The sequence below is a fragment of the Pseudorasbora parva genome, chromosome 12, assembly GCF_024679245.1.
Source record: "Pseudorasbora parva isolate DD20220531a chromosome 12, ASM2467924v1, whole genome shotgun sequence".
Taxonomy (NCBI): Eukaryota; Metazoa; Chordata; class Actinopteri; order Cypriniformes; family Gobionidae; genus Pseudorasbora; species Pseudorasbora parva.
In genome coordinates, this window is record NC_090183.1 from 10,195,518 (window position 1) to 10,223,241 (window position 27,724).

The 27,724-nt window shown below is 37.0% G+C and overlaps 1 protein-coding gene across 3 annotated transcripts; it reads right to left on the bottom strand.

Moving 5' to 3' along the window:
• Positions 1-644: 644 nt before the first annotated feature.
• rgl3a (ral guanine nucleotide dissociation stimulator-like 3a) lies at positions 645-26,160 on the bottom strand. 3 transcript variants are annotated; one of them, XM_067459032.1, is made up of 19 exons: positions 26,009-26,160; positions 25,261-25,386; positions 23,519-23,716; positions 15,693-15,982; positions 13,571-13,615; positions 12,572-12,741; positions 12,332-12,486; positions 12,003-12,251; positions 10,451-10,554; positions 10,258-10,342; positions 9,286-9,363; positions 8,029-8,115; positions 7,867-7,899; positions 7,623-7,744; positions 6,606-6,701; positions 5,899-6,028; positions 4,239-4,511; positions 3,944-4,058; positions 645-2,087 (listed from the first exon to the last, which is right to left on the bottom strand). In XM_067459032.1, exons 3-19 carry the CDS (start codon positions 23,687-23,689, stop codon positions 1,939-1,941), a joined length of 2,352 nt encoding a protein of 783 aa, XP_067315133.1. In that variant the 5' UTR covers positions 23,690-23,716; positions 25,261-25,386; positions 26,009-26,160; the 3' UTR covers positions 645-1,938. The 3 variants fall into 3 exon arrangements, with proteins under 3 accessions (XP_067315133.1, XP_067315134.1, XP_067315135.1); XM_067459033.1 differs by having other exon boundaries at positions 23,519-23,815; XM_067459034.1 differs by lacking the exons at positions 23,519-23,716; positions 25,261-25,386; positions 26,009-26,160 and adding an exon at positions 18,773-19,141.
• Between the last annotated feature and the right edge of the window lie 1,564 nt (positions 26,161-27,724).

The following is a 27,724-nucleotide window of genomic DNA, read 5'->3' on the forward strand; positions in this document are numbered from 1 at the left end:
CTGTCATGACAGGTTTATAGTTTACTATATTTGATCATTTTTCTATGATCCATTCATAATTTCAAGTTTATTTATTCAGAGAATTCATATTCAAGGTTCTCACATTCGCGCAGATATACACCGATGAGGCTAGATTATGACCCATGACCTTCCTGAAACAGCCATGACCCATTGAGGCATGGACTCTAGCCCCTGAAGGTGTGCTGTGGTATCTGGCACCAAGATGTTAGTAGCAGATCCTAAAGTCCTGTAAATTGCAAGGTGGTGCCTCCATTGATCGGACTTGTTTGTTCAGCGCATCCCACAGATCCTTGATTGGACTGAGATCTGAGGCCAAGCCAACACCTCAAACCATTCCAGAACCATTTTTGCTTTGTGGCAGGCCGCGTTATCCTGCTGAGAGGCCAATATATCCCACCAACAGGTGCTGTGATGAAGAGATAATCAGTTTTACTTCCCTTGTCACCACTGGTGCCAGATCGGCGTATTGGAAATATAAAAGAAACATGATATAAAAGATACTGACTGGAACTTGTCTTAATTATAATTGTGTAATGACCACAAAAAGTAACGAAAACAGAAAACCTTTTTAAACAACCAGAATGCAAGTATTATTTTAAATAAAAAAATGCAAAACACAACAATAAGTGCCAAATTACTTTTTAATTACACATAGAGACAGACACACATTTCAGTCAGGAATATTGGCTTTCTGTGAAAACGGCAAATATGCTTTTAATGCTGATTCAGGCCCCCTTCCATTTAGCAAAAAACACTTATTATAGTTTCCAAGAAACACAACAGCTGCACCACTATTTAGCAGCAAACTATTCCACACAGACCAAGCATTTACTTTTCACAGACTTCAGCAACTAACTTAATTTAACTTTCACAAAACACATACAAAGTCAATGAGATTCATCTAGTGAACCCAGTGCTCTTCAGTTCTCCGAAATGCATTTGCTCTGAAAGTCACAAGATATCCAATATGGATGAGTAACTTCACTTGACACCCCTAGAAAAACAACTTTTAAAAAAAGAGAAATATTTCTAAAAGTGATAATGAAGTGTGAGCATCTTTCATTAGGACAAAGAGGAGGCACACATCAATAAACATTTTCTATCGGTACAAGTCTTAAATAAAAGTTTAAAATTGTTTTAGAAGAGAAACAGCTTATGGGTTTGAGATTATTGCACATAAAATAGTTAAAAATTAAAACCAGGTGCAGAAAGGAAACAAAGACATTAAAGTGCACATATTCGTTAAATTAAATTAAATACTCTAAAACTGAAATGCATCAAAACATTTAAATATTGCTATTAAAATAATGTGATCTTTATTAAAATTATTAAAACATATTAAAATATATTATTTCAACATTGTCATTTAGAAAATTACCTAAATAACAATGTATCTTTCCATTCAGTTTTAACCTCCCACTGAATATTAGCTACATTGCATGTCATATTTAAAACAGATGTGTCCATCCACCGACATACATATGTTTCTCAGCAAAACTGAGAAAAATCACCTTTGTGACCTCCCATTTCAAAGCAAAATCTTTGAATAAACTGGCAGTAGACCCAGTTCTCGGATCCTCTGATCCTTTCTTCCATCAGTTTTAACTGGTTAGAACTGTCATAGCAGCTGTAGAATGCTACGCTTTCCTTATTATTAGTCAATGACACATTATTGAGTGAGATGCTATCATACCTTGTGACCCCAGAGTGCTTCAGAGCTCAATTCTGCATCAGTCAGCCTGTTTTTAAATGTATCAGAGCTTCGACATGCAGTAGTCACCAGTTCTCCTCATCAGCTCTTTGTTTGCTAACACAGCGCTTGTTCTATGCAAAGTCAACCTAGTAGTCCATGTGGTTATATAGTCTCTGTTCACATTTTCATGTATTACACCGCCATGTTGTGGGTTGTCATTTACGTTACTTGCGTCCCTTTAGTACCGATCCAGGACTCCACGATGAACCAGGCGCTCTGCTTGCATTTTTGTAAAGCTGACGAAGCACAAAGTCGTAGTTGGCAGTGGTGCACATGGCATAGAAGACGTTGGCTTTGTCTGGGATCAGCAACTCTAATACAAAACAAATATTGATTTATTGCGTGCTAAATAAATATAACAAAATATAAATATAACATAAAATGACGGTAACACTTTATTTTGATAGTCCACTTTAGATATTCTACTAACTATAAGTAACTTTGCAACTACATGTCAACTAACTGTCATTAGAGTATTTGTAGACTACCTGATTAATATTTACTAAAACTTTATTTTGTCGGTCCCCCAACAGACATTCTACTGACTATAAGTAACTTGGCTACCACAATTCAACTTATTCTACTAACCCGAACCCTAACACCTAACTATAACCTACCAGTCTACTGACAGTATACTAATACTCTAATGAGAGTTAGCTGACATGTACTTATAGTTACTTAAGTTACTTATAGTTAGTAGAATGTCTAAAGTGGACCTTCAAAATAAAGTGTAACCAAAATGACTAACAGTTAATTTAAAATTGAAGGGATAGTTCACCCAAAAATTACAATTCTGTCATTATTTACTCACCGTCATGTCATTCCAAACCCGTAAGACTTTCGTTCATCTTCCGAACACAAATGAAGGTCTTTTTAGTGAAATTTGAGAGCTTTCTGTCCCTCCATTGACAGCTACGCAACAACCACTTTGATGCCTCAAAATGGTTATAAAGGGATTGTAAAACTGATCCATATGAATTGAGCATTTTAGTCCAAATTTTCTGAAGAGACCCGATTGCTTTACATGATGAACAGATTTAATTTAGGCTTTTATTCACATTGATCAGCGAACATAAACAGAAGCTCAACCCGAACCTGCTTGATGCGTGAGAACAACCCTCTTGCGGAAGCTCAAATGAGCTACGTAACATGAGAATGAACCTCATTGGTTCTTGTTGAAGCTCAAACGTGCTGCGTAACATGAGAATGAACCTCACTGGTTCTTGTTGAAGCTCAAACGTGCTGCGTAACATGAGAATGAACCTCATTGGTTCTTGTTGAAGCTCAAACGTGCTGCGTAACATGAGAATGAACCTCATTGGTTCTTGTTGAAGCTCAAACGTGCTGCGTAACATGAGAATGAACCTCACTGGTTCTTGTTGAAGCTCAAACGTGCTGCGTAACATGAGAATGAACCTCACTGGTTCTTGTTGAAGCTCAAACGTGCTGCGTAACATGAGAATGAACCTCACTGGTTCTTGTTGAAGCTCAAACGTGCTGCGTAACATGAGAATGAACCTCACTGGTTCTTGTTGAAGCTCAAACGTGCTGCGTAACATGAGAATGAACCTCATTGGTTCTTGTTGAAGCTCAAATGAGCTACGTAACATGAGAATGAACCTCATTGGTTCTTGTTGAAGCTCAAACGTGCTGCGTAACATGAGAATGAACCTCATTGGTTCTCGCATGTCAAGCACACATTCTTGAGGTTCTGTTTACCACAACTGATGTGTGAGTTTGTATGTGAATAAAAGTGTAAATTCAATCTGTTCATCATATAAAACGGTCGTGTCTCTTCAAAACAATTCTGACTACGGTAAACTAAGATGGATCAGTTTTATTATCTCTTTATGAACCTTTTGAAGCGTCAGATGCATAGCTGTCTATGGAGGGACAGAAAGCTTTCAGATTTCATCAAAAAGATCTTCATTTGTGTTCCAAAGATGAATGAAAGTCTTACAGGTTAAGAATGAAATGAGGGTGAGTAAATAATGACAATTTTCATATTTGGGCGAACTATCCCTTTAAAATAAAGATAAACATACCAAAATAAAAGCTAATTAAAAATATGAACAGGTACTTTAATTATATATATATAATACTAAAATAAGAATTTAGTTTTGAGTTTGAGTCTACTTTCAAGGACATACATAGAATCAAGAAGATCACCTTTGTCATTAGAAAGCACTTGTGTAAGACTAAAATCTTGGCAGTTCATCTCCTCCAAGTTGTGTTTCTCCAGAGCTCTCTGAATCACCTGAGCGGTCTTGTCTTGACTGGTTATCTAAAGAAAAAGAGATGATACGATTTCAAGACTTTAGAATTACTGGACCTGACACCTAGCCCATTAACAGACATATTGCCTGCCGACTGCTAACAAGAACTGTAAAATAAACCACACCAACAGAACAGAGCAGAGCAGAAATCTAGGACCATGAGCCACCAATTGTTAGAGTCAACTTACCAAAATACTTTTATAAATGTTTCCGTTGTTGCCAAATTCCACGCTGACTCTGATAATACAAGTATCGGCAACTTGCTTGTTGTACATTGGATGAAGGGCAGCGTGCAGCTGGAGAGAAGGAGAGGATGACGAAGATGATGAAGATGTTGCAGATGAAGTAGGGGAGGGGCTGTCAGACAGATCTGCCTGTAGCGATCTTCGAAAGGAGTTGGGTGGAGTCAGAGAGGTGGTGGGTGTGTCTACTGAGATGTCCTGACAGGATACAGACGGTGACTGTGATTGAAGGAATGGAGAAAGACTACTTACTACAACACGTCTAATAATCCGTAAGAACAGCACAGGGTTTTTAGATATATTTAAAGGAATAGTTCACCCCAAAATCTCACCCTCAGGCTATACTAGGTATATATGACTTTCTTCTTTCACCTGAACAAATTATATTAAATAATTTTCTGGCTCTTCCCAGCTTTGTAATGGCATTGAATAGTGTCTGGTTTTTTGACACTCCTAAAAGCGCATCCATCCATCGTAAAAGTAATCCATACGACTCCAGTGGGTCGATATTTTTCAAAAACTTTGTGATCTATAATCACTGGCTTCCAGTGACGCCAGTAATGCCGTTCACGAGAGAGTCGAGTTCTGGCGAAAGGGTGACCTTTGACCCGACGCATGACAAATTCCAATTGTATTCGGCTGAAAGATCAATCTCATATATACCTAGGATGACTTGTGAGTAAATTATGAGATCATTTTCATTTTTGGGTGAACTATACCTTTAAGTAGCACAACTGACATGAGGTGCATCAGATAGCAACACAGATTTCAAGTGATAAATATTTCTGTAATTTATGTAAAACAACAGGCTGACGGAGTTATTATCTTAGCCACTGTATTCTGTCAACTTTACTAAAGCTCTTTGCTGATAGTGCAAACATGACCTATTTATGACTGCAAGGTTAAGGCCAAACAAATCAGTCACAATCACCTGAAAGGATTTTACTGACCCAAAGAGCACAGTATAAACATATGGTCAAAAGGTTTTGAGTTTATATAATTAGGGCTGTCAGATTCAGGATGATTGATGTAGTTCAATGAATTATAAATAAATAATGCAATAAAAAACAACACATTTAATTATACCCCTTGACCCGCATACACCGAAAGACACTGACAACACAACAAGATGTCATGCAACAGCAGAAGACATCCTCCTGACGCATGTGTACATCAGTGTTATTTTAGTATTTTTAATATACTATTGTAGTACTTTAGTACTTAGCTTCTTTTATTTTCAGTTTTAGTAATTCTGTTTTGCATGGAAACTTGTTTCTGCCACGGAATAAACAAATGAAAAGGTGATTGCGACTTTATATCTCATAATTTTGACTTTTTTACTTCCAAGTCTCCAGTGCGGCACGCCGATCAAAACCCAGCGTTTTGGAGAGAGCCTCAAAACCAGTGTAGAAAATAGCCTTTTACTTATTAGTTATGATGTTTCTGAATGTAAAAACCACACAAACGTCATTAGTTGACCTCAGACAACAGTATAAAAAATAAAAAAGCCAGTTCATGACACCTTTAAGCTTATATTAAAATAAGAAAATATTCAATAGTACAAAACGTTCTGCATGTAGCTCTTGTCTGCAGTTTTCACCCGTACTTTGTAGCTGAGAGGTGAGAGGTTGGGGCTGCTGAGATCTTCCATCTCTGAGCCACTGGAGCCAGAGGATGATACACTGATCTGATCAGAAAGAGTTTTCTTTGAGAAGTTCTCACTCCCAGACAGTAATCTGCAGTGAGCAGAAGAGAAACACATCACAGAAAAATAAGTTAGCAAAATGTCTTATTACTTTCTGAGTTTAAAGGCCCCTGTATACTTCATGCGAAATCAAAAAACCAACTGGTGTGACAATTCTGGAGGGCTTCTTTGTTGTACAAATTGATTTTATAATCCTAACTAAAAGCGACACTGACGTTGTTTTTTTCATGTTTAATACTGTAAAGCTGCTTGCTTTAAAGAAATCTATTATATAAAATGCTATACAAATTGACGTGATTGAATTGAGTGCCGAATTGCAGAGCAGGTGCAAACATATTCACCAGATGCTTACTTAAATGCTGTTATCTCATTATTGTAATTTTTGTTGTGTGTTTATTTTGTTATTGAGAGCAGCACATATTTATATATTGATCTAAATGTCGCTCTCAGCAGCGTAGGTGGCGTCGGGATGTTCACTTGCAGTATAGTGTTCCAAATGTATTTAAAACTTACTTTTACCCCAACGTGAAAAATGCAGTGAGTATATTGGGGCCTTAAGTCTATAAAATGGAAACATCTGCTTTAAAAATGCAAATAACATCACTCACGAGGTCAATTTCTTGGATATGAGCCGGTGGCTCCAGTGGTTGGGAGAGCCTGGGCAGGGGTCAACTGGTGGCTCCAGCTCTCTTGACAGCTCATAACTGTTGAGAAAGAAATACTGACAGTTGGTATCTAAACATCTGATATGCTGAGATGACAATCTTCTGAAGTACCCACTGTACCACTGCCTTGAATTCAAAGTCATATCTTTTAGGGTGTGTTCACACCTGTAGTTTGGTTTGCTTGGTTTGTTTGGTCCAGACATTTAACACGTGTGACTGATAATCACAGAAACAGTGTTGGCAATACATTTCTGCCCTACTTAATGATCCTGTATGTGACAGGCGCAATCTATGTGCAAAAGTTATGTGTGTGAATGCAGCACGCATTCGTTTAGACCGGTGACTACCTTACCAGTTTAAAACATGCTGTCTCCCGATCAATTTTGAGCATCCAGATGGTTTTGTGAAGCCTCTGAGAATGCATTTATTTGTCATTTGAATTTTTGGAAATGCAGCGTGTCAGGAAATTGTTATCCTGTTGTGCCCTCTATAGTCCAGCGACTTAGCTCAATTAGTCAACGAGTCTGTGTAACCCCTAGCGTACCCTACATATGATGGTATTTTGTCCAGCTGAGAACTTGTGAAGAGCCTATGTGTGTAAAAGTGTGTAAAAGAGGCAAAACAGCGCCAGGAATCCTTCCGTCACACACACAAACAAAGAGCTACTGCTGGGAAACGTGGTTCTGATGTATGAGGAGAAAAAAACAGGCCTACATTAGCATTCTGTCCTTTTTAGGGGCACATCTTGTGACATGTCCTGTTTTTGGTTTGTTTACATGTCTTTAGAGACCACTGAAAAGAGGGGTATTGATCCGCTTGTTGGTGCGCAACAGGGTTCGGATGGCAGCCTTCACACTTATTCAAATGAACCGCACTAACAGAGCAACGGCACCAGGGTTTGTTTAAATCTAACCAAACATGCCAATGTGAACACAGCAGAATGTGCGAGAAGCGTCTCACCTCTTTTGATCAGAAAGGGGCATGCTGTTGTTGAGCCAGGAAATGATATGAGGATGTGATTGTAGAGTGTACTGAGCACATGAGGCCTGCAGCTGCCTGATCTGAGACAGAATCTCAAACTCCTGAACACAGAAAGGAATGCAGACAGAGAAGCCATGCGTTAACACTCTTGACATGCTAGCGCTGGGCCAAAACCTAGTGAGCTTCTTTGTACTAAAAAAATATTTAAGATAATTGTACTTACTTTCCTACGCTTCTCAAAGTTGATGAGACCTCCCTGTGAGCACAAAGGTTGCATGTTTTACAAAGTCTTCACAAAGTTGATGTTTTAAACAAAACAAAAAAAACCCTGAAACAGAAAACACTATGTCTGTGAAATGAATTAAGGTCAGAAAACAATTCTCACCTGTACATTATCACTTAGAGCAGTGTCCAACATGGTGAGAACTGTCAGATAAGTGCCCAGGTACGGCACCTCGCCGTTGGAGGGGTTCTGTCAGAAAAAAAAAGTTGTACATTAACACACGCTATAGCTGATTAAAAAATAAACTATAGTTGAAAAGATCAAAAGGGATCTGTAAGATTTTAAAATATTTTTTACAATTCTCTCTTATGCTTACCAAAGCTGAATTAATTTGAACAAAAACACGGTATAAACAGTAATATTGTGAAATATTATTACAATTTAAAATAACAGGTTTCTATTTTAATATATTTTTAAATCCTTTTATTACTGTAATGCAAAGCTGAATTTTCAGCATCATTACTCGTCTTTAGTGTCACATGATCCTTCAGAAAACATTCTAATGAGCTGATTTTATGCAAGAAACATTTTTTATTGTCATTTTATTTGTTTATTCATTCTGGTCCTTACAGACAATTTTCCGTTATAAATAAAACAAAACAATATATATATATTATATATATAATATATATAATAATATATATATATATATATTAGACATCATCAATGTTGAAGACATCATCAATGTTGAAAATAGTTGTTGTAATCAGTGCCAATTAATATTTTTGTGAAAATGTGATACATTTTTTTTTCTTTAGGATTTTGTAGTGAAGAAAACATTGATTTGAAATCCAATTTTTTGTAACAATGTAAAAGTCTTTACTGTCATTTTAATGCATCCTTGCTAAATAAAATTATTACATTTCTTTAAAACAACGGTTCTTTTGAACGGTACTAAATACTATATTTAAACCCATGAATTCACAGACATGTTTCAATTAACATTTCCTCTTTTAAGCACAGCGAACAGCTAAACTGTATTTATTGCAACTATAAATATCTTAGTAAGAGGAACTGTTGACGAATCTTTACTGATGACAAACCTGACTCTGTCAAACTGTGTTGGCTGGCATTATGGTAATATCCTTTTGAGTGTAAGGGTATTACCACAATGCCAGCCGACACAGTTATAATTTATATTTATATCTTCCAGAGTAGGAAGATTCACATTTAAACACATTTTGGTTTTGGAAATGAAATAACTTGAGTCAAATTAGCCAGTACAGTTGCATACATCCCAAACAGGGTGGTTGTTTCCCAGAAACAACAGCTCAAGTTGTGCCAGTGACCTTAAATAAGACAAACGCACAACATTGAGCAAGGCCTTGTTATAATGAAAGTGGCTCTAGTAAATCATACCGTGTGTTTAGATGTAGGACTAAGTCTGGGAGACTTTGGTGCAGAGTGAGTTTCTACCTCGGCTGACTGGTTTCCTTCCTAAATCAATCACAAATAAATAGATAAGAGGACATTTGGCATCCTGAAATACAAACAGTCGCTGACTGTGATTTAGAAAAGCACGAGTGCAAACCGAGCACAAGCCAATCTCCCACACCCAAAGAGATGCCACAATTCAAGATTATGTACAATTACAGAACATTATAAAGATTAAGGCTAAAGAGGAGTGGAACAGACTACTACGAGCCACCATAGATAACAATTAATGATTTGTTGTTACACACTGAACACTAAACACTGCTGAACATTGTGGGATGTTTTGCCTCCATAATGGTTTCTTTGCAAACAGGATGATTCTGCATATTTTAACCTCATCTTCTTCATCCAGCCCCTATTGATTTACTCTTTGTATGTGAGCTGGAGTAAAAAGTGAAGTGACAAATATTGAATGTTGCCAGGTAGCATCTTTTAAGATCGTAAAAAGAGCATAAAAACAGCCATGGGATGAGATCACGTCAATCTTATCAGAGATTCAACAGCCCTATCAGTTGTGACACACAATGTTCATTCATAAAATCACTTGTTTCCACATTGCAGCCCAAAGTGTTAATATTGATGGAAGTTTGGGGTCAGTAGGTTTTTTTGGACAGAAATTATTATTTTTATTCACCAAGGATGCAGTAAATGAATCAAAAGTAACAGTAAACAGTTTTTAAAGATAACATTTTAAATTGTAATAATATTCAACAATATTACTGTTTTTACAGTATTATTGCTTAAATAAATGCAGCCTTGGTGAGCATACGATACTTAAAAAAACAACCTTAACAAAATCTAACTGACTCCAAATTTTGAATGGAAGTGTACAAGTCAAACATTTTAGAAGATTAGTGTAGACTACAGGTTTAAAACAGGTAAACCGGTGAAACTTACTTCTACGAGGATCTCTCGATTGATCAGCACACAGTTCTCATCGGGAAAGGTGTCGCACAGCTGATCAAAGGCAGTCATACTCTCTCTGAAATTGCACATTTTATGAATTTACATTTACTTACATGTATTATGCAAACCGTGTGCTTAACATTCCACTACAGGTTTAATGGCTGTTTGTATCAGAGAGCACTACCTGCTGATTGCCGCCCAGGTTTTCTTTAGCCGATAGACAGCATTGGACTGAAGAGCAGATAAGATGGCTCTTAGAGAGGAGAAGTTTCTTAACTGACGGCACTCCTGTAATACAAATAAAAAGAAAAAGAACAAATCAGCTTAAAATAACACCTAAAAACTTGCTCAGCAAGATTCTCTTCAACCTGTGGCTCTGTAAGGACAGTAATTAACAGGAAAGGGAAACTTTAGCAGAGTGTATCTTGCTAATGGCTATTATAGTGCTCCCTGGGGTAGAGCTAAGAATTTTTTTGCATTATGATTTGCTCTCTGACATTTCAGAATACAATCATGCATTTAAATTTGCATTTGTATACTTGCCTATTCATAGTTTTCACGTCGTCACACCTTCCACCTGAAGGGCAAAAGAACGCTTTCCTCCATTGCCAGCCAGTTATTTTTACCAGGTTAACTTTGTACTAAGCACTAATGTAGTAAGACAGAGGTGTTAAAGCTGCAGTGCATAACTGTTTTTGTGTTCAAAATTTACAATCTGTATATGAGCAGGTACATCATAATCCATCTTATTTTAAATCACTACGGTGCACTGGTAATAAGTATTTCTATTCAAACTATTTTAGATCAGTTGGGTCTCCACAGCTGTGGAGTAGCCCAGTACCTGCGTGACTTATGTCATAAAGACATAAACAGGAGTATCTCCGGCTAGTGTTCTTCCACAAGACGCATGCAGTTCTGTTTATTAAACACTAGTTATGCCAAAAGTTATGGACTGCAGCTTTAAAATACCAGATTCAATATAAACCTTATTAATGCTGTATTCTATGTACAGCCAAGTAGATGAATGCAGAATATAAACACAACTCACAGTCTCTCATTAAGTGTTTTTACATCGAAAACCATTATAAAGAAGACACTTAACCAATCAGCAAATTTCCACTCAAATTCTGGGCTCATCTGCATAGTATGCAATGCATCATCAATAAGGTGTATAGTGAATTTGATCTGTTAATATCACTGTTTTAATACATTAAAGGGTAAGTTCATCCCCCAAAAAAACAATGACATTGAAATGACATTGGTGTCAATGGAGGCATTTCTGAGCCATCGGATTTCAACAAAAATATGTTATGTGTAAATAAAAATATGTGTGTTCCGAAGATGAACGGAGGTCTTACGGGTGTCGAACGGCATGAGGGTGAGTAACTATCCCTTTAAGGCACTATAAGTGTTTTTCATTTGAAGCGTTTTTTAAATGTCCCACTGTTTTTAGTGAAATACTAGTTTTTTTTACTTGTTTTTTTCTTCTTTTAAAAAGTCATCTAATTATTTGTGTCTTGAAACATATGGAAAATGCTGCAGTTCTATGGATGTTTTCTCCCCTAGATCTAAACATTGAATAATAACTAATTTATTTTATATAGCGCCTATCACAAAACCCAAGGACGCTTAACAAACAGCAAGGGAAGGGAAGGGAGGGAGAGAAAACCGAGCAGCTATGGTCCATAGGCCTCAGTGAAGAGATGTTGAAAACTATCAACAGTATGTTTACACACCTGAGCCACAGAGATCCACTTCTCAATAATCTTTGCCCTGTGGGTAGGACTGTTACGAGGGCTGGATGGGGAGCCGAGAGGGGAGATGGCAGAAGGGCACAGCAGAGAGGTGATAACGCAGTTAGTGATGGCATTAAACTGGGCAATGGTGGCACGGACCGTGGGTGCTAGATTCCGGTTTTCTTTCTTGTCCCTTTGTGACCAAATGCAGCCAAGGCAGTGAAAGGGAACCACTTTGACAAAGAGCTCCTGAGAAAGAAATGAAAACAGATGAATAAATGCAGGCCAAAAATAAAAACTAGCCTCAGTATGCAAAACTTGACACCTACAGCATCTAATAGCGTGAGCTGCTCAGCTATGTCTTGTGCGGGGAAGGCCAGTACATCCCCCATCTCTTCTATGTCCTGTCTGTCCATGGTGTCTTTAGTTGCAGGACTCTCTTCGCCAGGACCACTGGCTTCTGCTGATGTACTAATGTGCTTGTCTGTTGATTCATAAGAAGTTATTTAGCACTGTTTTTTTTGGGTGTATGTGCATAAAAGCTAAATCAGTCATATTTCAAGGCTTGCCTTCAGTCTGAAATTTTCTGAGAAGAGCATCAGCTTGATGAACCAGACGCCTGAAACAAAGGCGATGACGCAGATGAACACAGAGAAGCCGGAGAGCCTGGTGATCCGGAGAGTCCCGAAGATCCTCGTGATATTCGTCAAACCACAGCCGGATCAGACAGGGAAGAGAACTGCACACACACGAACACACTCATTGTTAGCACTTTACTATTTCAGACTAATCACTGAAGCTCTTGGAATTGGTATGAATTACCAAGATGAAAAACTTTTTTGAAAACTTTAATGCAAGTATAATTGTTGCACTGGGAAATTTTCAATTTAAAGTTTATTATAAAACATTACATGGCTCTCTGAAATGCTTGATTCTGACTGGTCAGTAGAAATGCTGTATAATGATCGCTCATACGTGTAATTGAGGCTGGCACTTCTTCATGTCACTCGTACCACACCACAGATGTGTTCTCTCTGGTTCAAGATTTTAAAATGGTTTCTTCTCAAATCTCATATATCCATCATTATTTTTGTGGTGAAAAGCTGTGTAATAAGTAAAACTTGTCTTGTTCAAATTTCATTCGTCTAGGCTTGGAGCTTGTTGCTAAGAACTGTTTTTCTTCACAGAAGCTGTGTGTTTAATGAGTTCATAAAATATTAAAATCTAAAATAAAATGATAATCAATATTTTGTGTCAAATTATTTACTTTTTTGTATAATTATTTAATGGCAAGTAGTCGTTTAATAAGCGGTGAAATCGGTCCTGGAGGGCCGCTGTCTTGCAGAGTTTAGCGCCAACTTGCCTCAACACACCTTTCTTTCTAGTATGCCGAGTAAAAGCTTGATTAGCTGGTTCAGGTGTGTTTCATAAGGTTTGGAGCTGAACTCATCAGGAGAGTGACCCTCCATAAGCAGGACTGGACACCCCTTACATATCTGACCACAGAATATAACAATTTGACCTATCAGAATCAAGACTCCCAGGACATTTCTAAAGATTCAACTTACCTTCTGACACAGACACTGTTGTCCAGATTGGTGACCATGTCCTCTCTACAGAGACAAATAAATAAGTCCAAAGTTTATATTCAAAACATTCCCAAAACCCTGGAAAGAAGCTTTAGGATTATGAACATTGCAACAATATCTGTTCATGTTTTTAACACAAGTATCACAGGTGTTCTTTTAAGGCACATTGCCTTTATTTATGGTTCAACAGAACACTAAGAACTCTCAATGTTCAACAAAAGAGCCTCTGACTCCTCTGACTAGTCAGGTGAAACCTGTTCTACAACGTGAGGTGTTCTCCTCCATTCCATTGCATCTCTGATATGTATAGTGTGACTGTCATAATGCCACAGTCATTGTGTGCCTTATGGGAAACACTTAGCCTCACACTGAATTTTGAAATTTGGGCTTCCCCCTTCATTTGATTGTTCACGGTCACTGAGCCTTACCTACGCAGTGTAAATATCATATTTAAATACATGATATTACGGGATAGCCGTGTCAAAAACGAAAGGTAACATGTAGACAGGCCTTCAAGGCACTATAACATCACAACTGAAATGCTAGAAGTATGGTTTTAGACAAAACCAAGCAAATATTTAATGATTGTACATGCTTATTTTTTATTAGAAATGGAATCATGAGTAAAAACATAAATAAAAAATAATAATATTTTATTATTAGGAGCGCAAAAACATTGAAATGCCAATTGGTTATAATGGCAATTATTTATTTTGGCTATACATATAAATTGTAATCAAAAAAATAAACTATAAACTGTATATATACACCCCAAACTAAGTTAAGGGTCAGATTTTTGTGGGAAAAAAATATCTTATGCATTTGAAACACGTGCTGCTTAATATTTTTGTGGCATTTTTTTAGGATACTGTGATGAACAGATATTTACACAGTGGTGGTCAAAATTGTTGGTACCCCTGATAAATATGATCAAAGATGGCTGTAAAAAATAAATCTGCATTGTTTATCCTTTTGATCTTTTATTCAAAAAATTTACAAAAAAACGAAGCTTTCCTTGAAGTAAAGGAATTGAAAATGGGGGATTAAATCACATTATGAAATAAATGCTTTTCTCCAAAACACGCTGGCCACAATTATTGGCACCCTTTTTTTAAATACTTTTTGCAACCTTTCCCCAAGATAATGAGACTTCTCCAAAAATGCCAAAAAAGATCACAGACCATTCCTCCATACAGAATCTCTATAGATCTTCAGATTCTTAGATCCATGTTGACGCTTCTTCTCTTAAAGGGTTAGTTCACCCAAAAATGAAAATTCTCTCATTAATTACTTACCCTCATGTTGTTTGACACCCGTAAGACCTCCGTTCATCTTTGGAACACGAAGATATTTTTGTTGAAATCCGATGGCTCAGAAAGGCCTTTATTGTCATTTCCTCTCTTAAGACCCATAAAAGGCACTAAAGACGTCATTAAAAAGCCCGTCTCACTACAGTGGTTCTACAATAATTTTATGAAGCAAAAAACCTTAATATAGACTTATAAAGTGATGGGCGGATTTCAAAACAAAGTTTCAAACGATTATGAATCAGTGTATTGATTCAAGATTCAGCTCATGTGTCAAACTATTCTTGCGGGGGCATTTTTAGCATTTTTTTAATGCTTTAACTATTTTACTTATTTTTATGGATGATTAAGGCCTTAGTGCTTCCTCATTTACTCTCCTGTGGAAGATGATGTCATAGCTGGACAATTTTATATTCCTTGTCACCCTGGTGTGCTAAAGATTTTAAATATTAATGGCAATATACTTCAGAGAAATATTACTCATAAAAAAATTCTAGAGGTGCCAATAATTGTGGCCAACATGTTTTGGATAAAAGTATTTATTTCATAATGTGATGTACCCCCATTTTCAATCATTTTGCTTCAATTAAAAGTTCGATTTTTGTGATTTTTTTAAATAAAAGATCAAAAGGATAAATAATGTAGATTTATTTTTTACAGCCATCTTTGATCATATTTACTAGGGGTGCCAACAATTTTGACCACCACTGTATATAAATAATATTATGTTAGCTTAATGTCCTTGAACCCTCTGAGGCAGCAATTCAACTCTTTAACTGAGCATTTATGCTCACCTTTGAAACAGGTGTTCTATGAGTGTATTTGTGCAGGTAAAGGCTCTGTAGGTGGAGAGGAAGATTTGCATGTAATCTGGGTCAGGGCACTCCGGGTTCACCAGTTCTGTGACAAGACGCTCCAGAGTGGCTGCTTTAAGTCTCCGGACCTTCAGTGTACGGTATTGCATGAAGCCAAAAGCAGAATCGTTTTCAGCGGCATCAGGTGGGGGTTGGATGGGTTCTCTGTGAAGAGTGACCCCATAGATGGCCCCGTCTTCCACCTCCTCTCCCCACTCCTGCACTGGGTCCTGGACAAACAGATCATCAGGTTAAACATATTGAATTTGCAGCTGACTATTGAGCCTACTGTAAAACTTGATATGATACCCATCGCAGTGTTATATTAAACAAAGACTGTACCATCATAAAGATTCTATTTGCAGTCCTGATGAAATTGCAGCATGTCATGAGATTTTAGAAAAAAACTATGCCTGCAAAGCACTGACTTAACATTTCACATGTCCAGGAAGAAATATACAAAGCAGGGGTTCTTTGGAAAAAACAGGCAAATTGTTATCCAAATTAAAAGTCATGAGGAGCGAATGCACTTCGGCTTGAGAAGACAATGCATTGTATATTACATTTATGTTCTCAGCTGAAGCTTTCTCAACAAAATTGTATAAAATACAGTGTTTCAATTACGCTATGAACATAACATTTTTACAGTAGTAACAATAACACACTGTTCAATGATTCCCACAAGACTTCCCAATTCCATTTTAAGGAAAGAGGAGAAATCATTGTGGAAAACCATAATTAGTTTACACCAAAAATTCTCTGTACTTTTTTACAAAAATCCTCCTTGTGGTAAAACGAAACCATGATTATTTGCATAGCAAATACAATCCCTGAACGAATAACAGCTGCGGCCAAGAAAAAACAAAACATATGGGGATTAAACAAAGACAGACTGTGTGACACACAGGAGGAGTAAATTAAGTCTCAGAGTAAACAAGGTTGTTGTTGGGCTGCTTGTTGACTGATTCAGATGTGACCAGCATGAGATGACCAGACTTGAGAACGTATTAGTATAATGTTGACACTGATTCTTGAGACATGGGGTGGCCTGCAATTTACATGCCATTAGTTAAAAAAAGTAACAAACATTTCCAAATTGAAATCAATCACAGACTTTTACTAAAATGTTCTTTAAAAAAGTCTATTTGATTTTCTTTTTTGAGTTATCAAAATAATGATATTAACTATAAAATCACCTATAACTCAATGTTTTGTATTTATTATTATTAATTGTAAACAAAATACACTACCATTCAAAAGTGTGAGGTCAGCAAAGACATTTTTATTTTTATTTTAGCAAGGATGCATTCAATTTATCAAGTCACAGTAGACCTGTATCATGTTACAAAAATTTCCTATTTTAAAAAGATTATGTTCTTTTGAACATTCGATTCATCACAAAATTGTGAAAAAAATGAATCACAGTTTCCAGAAAAATATTAGGCAGTACAACTGTTTAAACCAACAACAACAACAATTTGTTTAATGTGTTGCCTTAATGACTCCCAGAACAGTATTGTTATGCTGCTAAGTTAACCCAGGGTTTAGTGTCATATGATGTCAATCATCACTATGGAATCACTGGTATAAGTGTCTTTTATTGAAATGCTGTATTGCAGTTCATTTTATTTTTATTTTTTATTTTTATGTGCTTTTCTTTCTCTTTGTAATGTATTTATATGTAATGTCTGTGTCTTCTAAATGGACCATAAGTCTAAAAATAAAAGTTGTTGTTGTTGATGATGATGATGATGATGATGATGATGATGATGATGATGATGATGATGAATAAATGTTTGAGCACCAACCAGTCAGCATATTAGAATAATTTCTGAAGGATTATGTGACACTGAAGACTGAGTAATGATGTTAATAAATTAATAACATGTACTATATTATAGTTTTACTGTATTTTTTATGCAGCCTTGGCAAGCATATTCAAAGACATAAAAATGACTACCAGCCATACATACCAGTCATACTACCAGTAGTAATATGGTAGAATGGTAATGTTATCTATATGAACTTTAAAATGCATGTATACTTGTAAAAATACACTTTAAAAATACACCTTTTTATGTCTTTCTTTCCCCGTAAAGGAACATATGTATTATCTAGTTTCTTTAGTGACTGGATTAGATTTAACAACCATGACGTGTCAAAGAAATGCAAAACAAATCAGAAAATAATACATCTAAAACATATAGCTAAGCTGTCTAGCCTAGTGGTAAATATGTTAAACGGAATTATCCTTAAATATTCTGATGTACATAGTGATTTTTTGTTCACTATGATTGGTTTGTTCTATATCTCACGAATCATTGCTCAGAATATACATAATATGCAAACCACACATTTGGAAAAGGTTGTGCTTCCAAGGAACCCAAGGACAGTCTGGTCTTCTAACTAATCAAATGCTGTGAAAATCACAAGTGCATTCTTCCTAGAAACGCCAGTCAAGCAAAACAGAGAGCTTTCCAAGACAGAGCCTGTGTCTCCTTTAAAACTGTGCCATGGAACAAAACACAGGGAAACATGGGGGAGGGAAAGCTGAAACTATCGCAAGTCAACTGTGAAACAAGACATCTTCAATCTACATACAGGTGGGTCTGAGAACAAACAAAATCAGTTCTATTGCGAGACCCCCGAGGGACAACTGAACTGCACCACCACACCCTTCCCTGAGCCCTCATTACGTAAGCATCGGGTCAACAGCCTGATAATCGCTTTCCTAAAGCCAATATAGCATCTACTTATAAAACCCACTGAGTTTTTGTCAGTGACAGGGGAAAATAGTGAGATGTCCACAAAGAAAGAAAAGGAAATACAGCATTTTCTAGCCTATAGCTATCAAGGGAAGAGCAATACACTGAGTGCCGCGCGACAATATAGGCTACCCGTGGGTGAGCCGTCAGCCTTATGATAAAAGTTATTTCTCTCTATTCATTTTATTAACTTAAATTCACATTCAACAGATTTAATGTCCTCGATAAAACAGCTTAAATCAAAAAGTGACATACCATTGTGAACTCCCATTTGCCCATGTTGTCAGCTCTATTCTTCAGCCGTATGTTCAAGCAGTGTAAGCGTTCCGGCTTTCCATTTGCGCAGCAAAAACTTAGGAAACTATATTCCTCAGTCAGCTGGTGTCAAAGTTGACTGTCATGTCGATGGAGATGCAGGGAATGGATAACTTTGCAAAGTCCGGTTTAATCAAAAACTCAAGTGAAGACAAAGTCAACTTACTGTACATTTCATTCCAATTTGTACTAGCCTACATTTATTGTCATCAATTTTAAATATATGCTTTAACAGAAGTCTGACTTAATAAAATTATTCTCGTTATGATTATGTCGGTGTTTTATTTTAGCTGTCTAAATAGCACACAGCGCACCTGTCAAGCGGTCAAGCGCTTAAAAGTGCCGTGGGTTGGCCTCGCTACGTAGACAATTGCGTCAAACATGACGTACGGGGCGTGCTTATTAATATTAATTACACGAAGATCAGCGAATAGTACAATGGCAAATGCTTGACTCATGAATATTAATATAGGTGCGTGTCCAATCGTGTCGGGCAGTTTACCAAGCAAGTTTGCATTGCATTGCTAAATTGACAGGCATAATGTCAAGTTTTTTGTATGAAAATTCAGGTTAAACAAAAAAGATTCTGGGGATATAAACTAAAAGTAGGCTACATAAAGCTAAAAGTAGCAACATTTAATGCATAATACACAATTAATTCAAACATATACAATACATAACTTATTTAACTTTCCCCTTTGTAATTTAAATAACTGCCCAAATGTCTGAGACCAAGTGAAAAACATTTTATAAATCAATAAACTGTCCATATTTTCATCTTAACCAATGAAACTTAAGGGAATCTGATGTTTGTACAAAAGTTTAAAAATAATAATTATTTTGATTAGTGACCTACATGCAGAATCATAAATATTTTTATTTAATTAATTTTACATCATGAAATGTCATGGTTTAAATTTAATTTCAAATCCCCAAACTGTGCTGATCAACTGGCAAATACTACTGCAGCCCATTTTATTCAGGAAAAGAACAAATGACTCAGAGAACACTGCAGATCCTAAGATGGTGGAAATTGTATGAGACACCCTTTTACAAACCCCATACACACCATCTCAATGAGACAATGAGCAGATTGTTGGTTTCTGGGTACAGTGAGTTCATTAATGTCTTTCTGTTCTCTCTGACGTAGATCTGTGAACGTGCTGTGGCCTCCAAGAAGCCCACCCTATGCTCATACAAACACGACGGCGCAACAATGGGTGATGCACACTATACTGAACTCTTATTGACAGAGCACAATCATCATGCTAAAAGTATTTATGCATATCATTATCCACTAACAATACCACTCATTACTAAGACAGAGGTCACATGCTGATGCATTCATACACTCCAACAGACAGATCATTATTGCTTTATTTTAAATGAAAAATGAATTTGAAATATTTTGTTTTACCATACAATTCCATGGTGCAACAAAGTTTGAAAACTAGGTTCAACAGCTAACGCGCACAAAAATCTTACATGCCAGCAGTGCTAAAATACTTTTCATTACTGACATGCTTAGTAACATTCTGTTCGTGTAGTACATTTGAGTTAGCATCTTAGTGATGGATTGTCAACTGCTGGCATTTTTAAGTGAACTGTAAGACACTTTGTTAGGATAACACGTGCTAAGGATGTAAATGTCAATGCCTTCGTTTAATTTAGCCTTATGATGGTGTTACTACAGTTAACTGATCATTTACATTATATCTAACCATTCAGGGTTGTAATGCTACCTAAACCACCTTTGACACTTACCCATAATTCTGACTTCTCTCATAAGTAGGGCTTGAGCACCGATGGAGTGAAGACCCTATTGGAATTGCTCTGCCTATCATTCTTCTACAAAATTAATCACATTATTGAGGGCCTGAATATGCTCGAAAACTGATGAAACTTTGCAGACGGGTCAGAAGTGGTGAAAATTAAGTCTGATATGGGTTTCAAAATTAAGTGTAGCAAAATGTCATTGTCAAAAAACGTCAAAAAAAAGTAATTGGGAGCAAATTTTGAAAACCCAAAAGGAAGTGAGATATTTTTTTTGTCTACAAAATGTTTGTAGTTTTTGCCATTTCGAGAAGTTGTACTTTAACAAACTCCTCCTCAAAATTTAATCAGATCGACGTCATATTTGATCAGTCTAATCTTAAGGCCTTTGTGATGTTAAATTGTGAATATCTTGAGTTTTCACTAAAGGCAACGTGTCCGTGGCGGCCTCACAAAGTTCGATGTTTCGCCATGAAACAGGAAGTTGTTGTAATCCGGGCATACAATGTCCGATCTGCCCCAAACTTCACATTTGATAAGAGTCATGTGCTGCGTTCCACACCACTATTAGACACGCACTAGCAAACTTCCCTAAGCACTTCCCCTCGTGGGAATCTCTGCCGCCATTTTGAAGTGCGTTCCACTTCGTGAAGTGCACAATTAAGGGAAGTTTATATGGACAGACCCTTGCATGTACAGACTCGTAGGGAGCGAGTCTACTTCATATGTACACTTCAAGCAGCTATATATACCACAATGCAACGCGACTGTGACCGCATATCACGTTTAATTTACCCCACCACAAACAACTGTATGATATTTTAATTATTTTTTAAAACATTTAAAACAACTCAAACACACCTATTTACATATAGAATGCTGCATTAATCAATTTCGTAAAGGAAAAAAATAAATAAAAAAATACACTCCATAGTGAATTCCAAGTGATAAAGGGCTTAGGGCGTTCCAGTTCAAGCTCATTGCGAAGGTTCCGCCAGTAGTGGGCACTTATGCAACATAAGCAATGACGCACATCCGAGTGAACGAGACGGAGGAAAGTTAGCGAGTGAAGGGCATAATAAAAACTAACTGGAACGCAGTACTGGCCTGAAGACAACTACATGGCAGGATTCAATTAGTCATAGCACCACCTGCTGGCAACAGGAAATGGCATGGGGAGAAACACATTTAAATAAGTACCAAACATACTATAACATGTTAAATCATGCAACACTTGGCTAAGTGCTAATATATGCGATTTACGCCACGAAACAGTAAGTTGTTGTAACTCAGGCATACAATGTCCAATCTGCCTAGACTTCACGTTTGATAAGTGCCCTGGCCTGAAGACAGCTACACGTCAAAATGTAGTTATAGTCATTGCGCTACCTGCTGGTAGCAGTGTCGCAAATAAAAATGACTGATGTAGTCCACCTATTTGTATATACTTATACATATACTGCCTACCACACCCTGTTTTCCTAAAGCCACCAGGTGACGGTGGCATGGGTGCAAGGGCCCTTTCATCGCTGCTTGCAGCTTTAATCTTCATTTTATTTTCTTACAACATACACTAACTAATAAAAAAAACTATATTGGTAAGTTTGTTTTAATGCTCACCAAAGCTGCATTTATATAATCCAAATAAAACAGTTATACAATTTGAAATAAATGTTTTATATTAAGATATTTTTAAATAACTTTATTTGTATAGCACATTTACAATGATTATTGTTTCAAAGCAGCTTCATAGTGTTAAACAGGAAAATATTGCAAAAAAGTTATATTTGGCTATACAGTCGCACTGGAGAAAATTATGTCATCAGCTCATTTCAATTTATCATATAGCGACAACGTGGGCAAATCAGTGATATAGTTGATACAGTTTATTTAGTAATTAATTTTATTTGGATATTTAGTTGAAAATTTATAAAATTTAGTGTCCCCAACTGAGCAAGCCAAGCCAAAGTCGACAGTGGCAAGAAACCAAAACTCCACCAGGGCATGAAAATAAACCTTGGGAGAAACCAGGCTCAGTCAGGGTGCCAGTTCTCCTCTGGCCTATTAACACAGTGTATGATTATTATTCTAGCAACCTTACAGTCCAGAAATCATATTAGATCGGAATATTCGAAATTTCAAAAGTATCACGCAAAAGATGGGTTTATTAAGGATGACGTGTCGAGTAAACAATTATTAAATATGAATATTTAAAAACTAAGAGTCATCACACCAGAGACGGGTTTATTGAGGATGACGTCGGTGAGGCAAATTCAGAGGCTAAATTTATTCCTTTGAACACAAGGCTGAATTTTTGTTACTCCAGTGTCACATGATCCTTTAGAAATCATTGTAATATGCTGATTTGTTGCTGAAGAAACATTTCTTATTATTATCAATTTTGAAAACTGTTGTGATGCCTGCTTGTGATGCCTTCTTAATATTTGTATGGAAATCCTTTTTTTTAGATTCTTTGATGAATCTAAAAAACAGCTTTTGTAACACTATAAATGTCTTTACTGTCACTTTTGAACAGTTGCATTCTTGCATAATAAAGGCATTTATTTCTTAAAAAAAATAATAATAATTAAACGGTGGTGTACATTCAAAAAAAGTGAAGCAGACAACAGCTTCTTTTCTTTCGTTTGTTTCTTTGTTTCGGTAACCAAACAGTTAATGGTTCCCACTGACTTCCATAGTATTTAGTATACAAATAAACTCCTTCAGGTTTGAAATAAGTTGAGGGAGAGTAAATGATGACAATTGTCATTCTAGGGTGAACTATTCCTTTAAAGGTCTCTGTTTAGGATGAGTCACTTGTGTGTCCCTCATTTGGAAGCCGCTTTGGATAAAGGCATGCACTAAATGAAAAAACGAAAAAGCCATTGTAGATGGATCATTCTCAGCACTGACCTCACTGTGTTCCTCAAGGTCCAGCAGATGGAAGCTCCTGAGCCAAACACCGGGCTCCTCGTCCATCTGCACATCCACATGATGCCCAGTCTGGCACAGCAGATGCCTCATTCGTCCCAGTCGTGCCCGCAGACCCTTCTCTCCCCCAGACACCACCAGAGACGACCTCATCCTCCACCTGTATCACACGTCAACTTCCTCCAAGAGCAGCAGACACAAGTCAGCATTATTATCCGGCTTTAACATGCATTCAGTAACAGTGGTATGGCTCTTCTGTTTGCTGAACTTCAATATACACTGAAACAATATACACCAAAAACAAATAAATCGCTGTTTGGATTTAAAATGGGAAAATCTTATGGGTCAGTTCTTCTAACCCTAATTGATGGAGTGTGTAGCTTTTAATTTCTTAAACAACCATGTAGAAAGACACATGGTCATATTCCAGGATGACAATATCAAGAATCATCAGGCTCAGATTGTGAAAGAACGATTAGGAGGGAGCATGACGAATTCATTTTCACACATGAATTGGCACCTGACTCCAGACCTTAGAAAGTCTTTGGGATGTGCTGGAGGAGACTTTACAGAGAACCCAAAATGTATGCACCTCTTGATGGAAATAAATTCAATTTTTGGTCAAGATCTTGTATTGACAATGCAAGAGTTGAGCACTTTGTAAAGTCTCCCCCACCAGCACATCCCAGACCAAACTCAACGAAAACTTTTTATTTCCCAAGAAAAAGGCCCCCGCGTCATTGGCTTCCTCAGGCCTGGGGAGAAGGCAGTCAAGGATGACAGATGTTTAGGGATCCTTGGTAAGGCAGAGGACTGGGAGATGAGAGTTGATCTCGGAAGGCAACTCAAGTTTCCAGAGGAGATTGCCGTCACCAGCCTCCGACCAGACATCATGCTCTGGTCCCAAGCAACAAGGCAGGTGGCCCTAATAGAGCTGACGGTACCCTGGGAGGAAAGGATTGAGGAGGCACATGAACGGAAGCTAGGGAAGTATCAGTTGCTCATCTCTGAGAGCCAGCAGAGAGGTTGGAGAGCCTGGAATCTACCGGTGGAGGTGGGTAGCAGAGGGTTCCCGGGACAGTCACTTTCGAGAGCATTGGGGATGCTTGGGGTTAGAGGGGCAGCCCGTAAGAACCTGGTGAATAAAATAGCAAAGCAAGCAGAGACAGCATCCAGATGGCTGTGGTTAAAGAGAAGTGAGCGGTGGCTAAATCAGGCTGGCAAAGGGGGCAGGGGGCAAAGCTGAGTGGTGAAGTACTGAATGGCAGAGGGAGCAGTTCCAGGACACTGGTTCTGCTGTCAAGCCCCATTGAGGTGTCGTGGGCTAGTTGAAGAAACACCGGTGAGGTGGGGTGCCCACTTGAAAACCCAGTGAAGTCAATAGGTCTGAATCATTCAGCTCTGCCACCATATGAAGATGTCTGAGGGAAGCGACTTCAATGCTAGCCACCCACATAAAGAGCAGGACGTAACTCCTGCCAAGTGTGGTGGTTGCGATATACCCTATCGTTTGGAGACACTTAAAATTATAATACTATACATTTTTATATAATATAGTAATATAACAAAATATCAATGCAATCTAATATGCCAAATGACTATTAAGATAGTATTCATATTAAAATATATTAACTTTTTAATATATTTGAATAAAATATAATCAAACTGTAGGACAATTATGGAATGAATCGTTGTTCACAAGAAACACAGAATGAACTACTCACTGTTGAAGATGCTCCTTATCCAACGTCTGTTCGTAGTAGATTAGCTCCTAATAATCCATGTTTGTACTCTGACTGCTAAAACCAGGAGATGGAATGTCATCACCTTCCAGAAAGATCCATAACGACCTGAGACAGAGACCTGAACACTGATGTCTGATGCACAAGTGACTATGAACTGAGGAGGTCATCTAAACTCAAGTAACCCAGCAATTCTCATCCATGCATCTCTGATTCGCTCCATGCTGACTAACATGAACACACTAGCACAATAATCTAATTGTCTGCACAGACTAATGGGCTGTCAGCTTGGTTTGTTCCCCTCAGTGCATCCTTTTTCATTGACACAATCTCTCCTTTTTCTGACATTCTTTTGCTGTACATATTAATTAGCAGTAACAATACAGTTCAGTATTCTCGTGTGTATTCTGTAGTAACTGTGAAGTAAATAAACTATTAAAAGTGCACAATGTGAAGCATATAAAATGTTAAATAAATTATGCAAGTCAGAGACACCAAAAAAGGGAGAAGTAACAGAAGGGTGTCACGGAAAAAGTGACAACATGTGCTCTGCTAATACCACAACAACACAGATTGTTTTTTTTTTCTTCCTATTAAAACCTGAAAAATGTCTAACTGTTCTGAACGACACAATTGTGATTTACATAAAATTCTTGTAAGACTCAAATATTTGCCCGAAGAAGAAACCAATTCGTCTATGTCACATTTAACAGCGTTAAAATGCAAATACCTGCAGATTTCACCGTGTAGCCTAAACAAAGCAGCAGGCCTCCTTTTTTCGATTTACAAGCCATACCACCTCCTCTTTCTACTTATTTTTGAACACAAAGCACGTGTCCTATAAGCAAAACTAGTGGTCTTCACATTAGCGAGGAAAACAACAAAGCTTTGACGCTCACGAGGAGTAAAATCGTGCGGTTGGGCGTGTTACCGCTCACGCGGTGGCTGCACAGGTATAAAATAGTTAAATTCATCTTATATTTATTTCTCTAGTGCTTTCACAATACATATCGCAGCTTTTGGAGTAGCAGAGAAAATGTCATTTTGCTCAGGTTGTATGATTCAGGGACTATTACAAAGATCACAACCACCATTTCTGGGTATTATTTACTTTAATTCACGAGTATTTTGTTTCATGTAAGCCTTTGTTGTAATGACTAAATATCAAAGTAGTTTTGGAATTCTATGATATTATGGCATGGGTCAGCACGCGATATAAGGAAACATGATAAATTCATAAATCTGCATTTGGCACTATCATTTTCTGAAAATGTTGGAATCAACCTCAGCAAAATATTGATGAGCTATTTATTATAACGCTGATTTCGCAATTTCTAGCAACAAACATTAAATTAATGAATATTAAAGTAGTAGTACACAAAACGAACAAACAAACAAACAAACAAACTGTTAAGTCCCAATCACTGTACAGTACCGATATCTCACAACATTTTGCATTTATGTAACTGGGAGATATAAGAAAACAAATTAACTGAGTGCCAAATCAGTAATAAACCTGTTTTCTCAGCAGTGATGCTCTTATTCAAAACTGTGAATAAAGATTAAATAATGCTTGATAGTTAGCTGAAATAGAGACACAATGGAGATGATAAAACCATGACATGCACAGAAAAGAACCCTAGATTATAACTTTATTATCACTAAGTGCATGCTTCAACGCTAATAGCAATGAGGCCTAATGAAATGCACACACCCTCTTTATACCTTGGTGTAAAGCTCAACCGCTCACACTGTTATCTGCTTCAGTGCCTCCAGAGTGTTATATAACCAGGTCAGGAAAGGACTTTTCAATAATATAGACAGGGAACCTGGACAAGTACTTCTGCTTGTTGCAGGAGTATCACTGATAGACTGCATTACCGTAAAAACATCTGTGCTTGTTGTTATCAAACAATTCTCAAAAGGATTTGTTCTTAAAAAGAAGAAACGATATTATGCCAACAAAGAATCCTCTGAATATCTGTTATGAAGACAACAAGAAGATCTGAGCATGAAAAGTACACTGATTAGTACACTGACACTTCAAATAACTGATAAAATCCAGGTATTTTCTAAAGAGCATAAATGCCTTTGAGAAACAAGTTCTTAATTCTTGCCAGTTTATAATAATTTTGGTTTGCCTAATTAATGACCACTTACTATACACTATACACTACCACTCAAAACTTTGAGGTTGGTAAGATTTTTGAAAAACTCTTATGTTCACCAAGGCTGCATTTATTTGACCAAAATACAATAAAAACTAATCAAAACAACATTGTGAAATATTTCGACAATATAAAGTAATTGTTGTATTTAAATATATTTTAAAATATAATTTATTCCTGTGAGGAAAGCTGAATTTCAGTCTTCAGTATCACGTGATCCTTCAGAAACTTTATTTTTTTGTGGAAGCAATGATGCATTTTTTCAAGAATAGAAAGTT

What these genes read in the sequence shown, in the direction of transcription:
- rgl3a (XM_067459032.1), bottom strand. Translation starts at nt 23,689, where the DNA reads ATGAGGTCGTCTCTGGTGGTGTCTGGGGGAGAGAAGGGTCTGCGGGCA. An exon ending in AGCTCACGCTATTAGATGCT is followed by an intron (nt 12,252 to 12,331) that starts GTAGGTGTCAAG and finishes TTTCTTTCTCAG; the next exon opens with GAGCTCTTTGTCAAAGTGGT. An exon ending in ACTTTGAGAAGCGTAGGAAA is followed by an intron (nt 7,745 to 7,866) that starts GTAAGTACAATT and finishes TTCTGTGTTCAG; the next exon opens with GAGTTTGAGATTCTGTCTCA.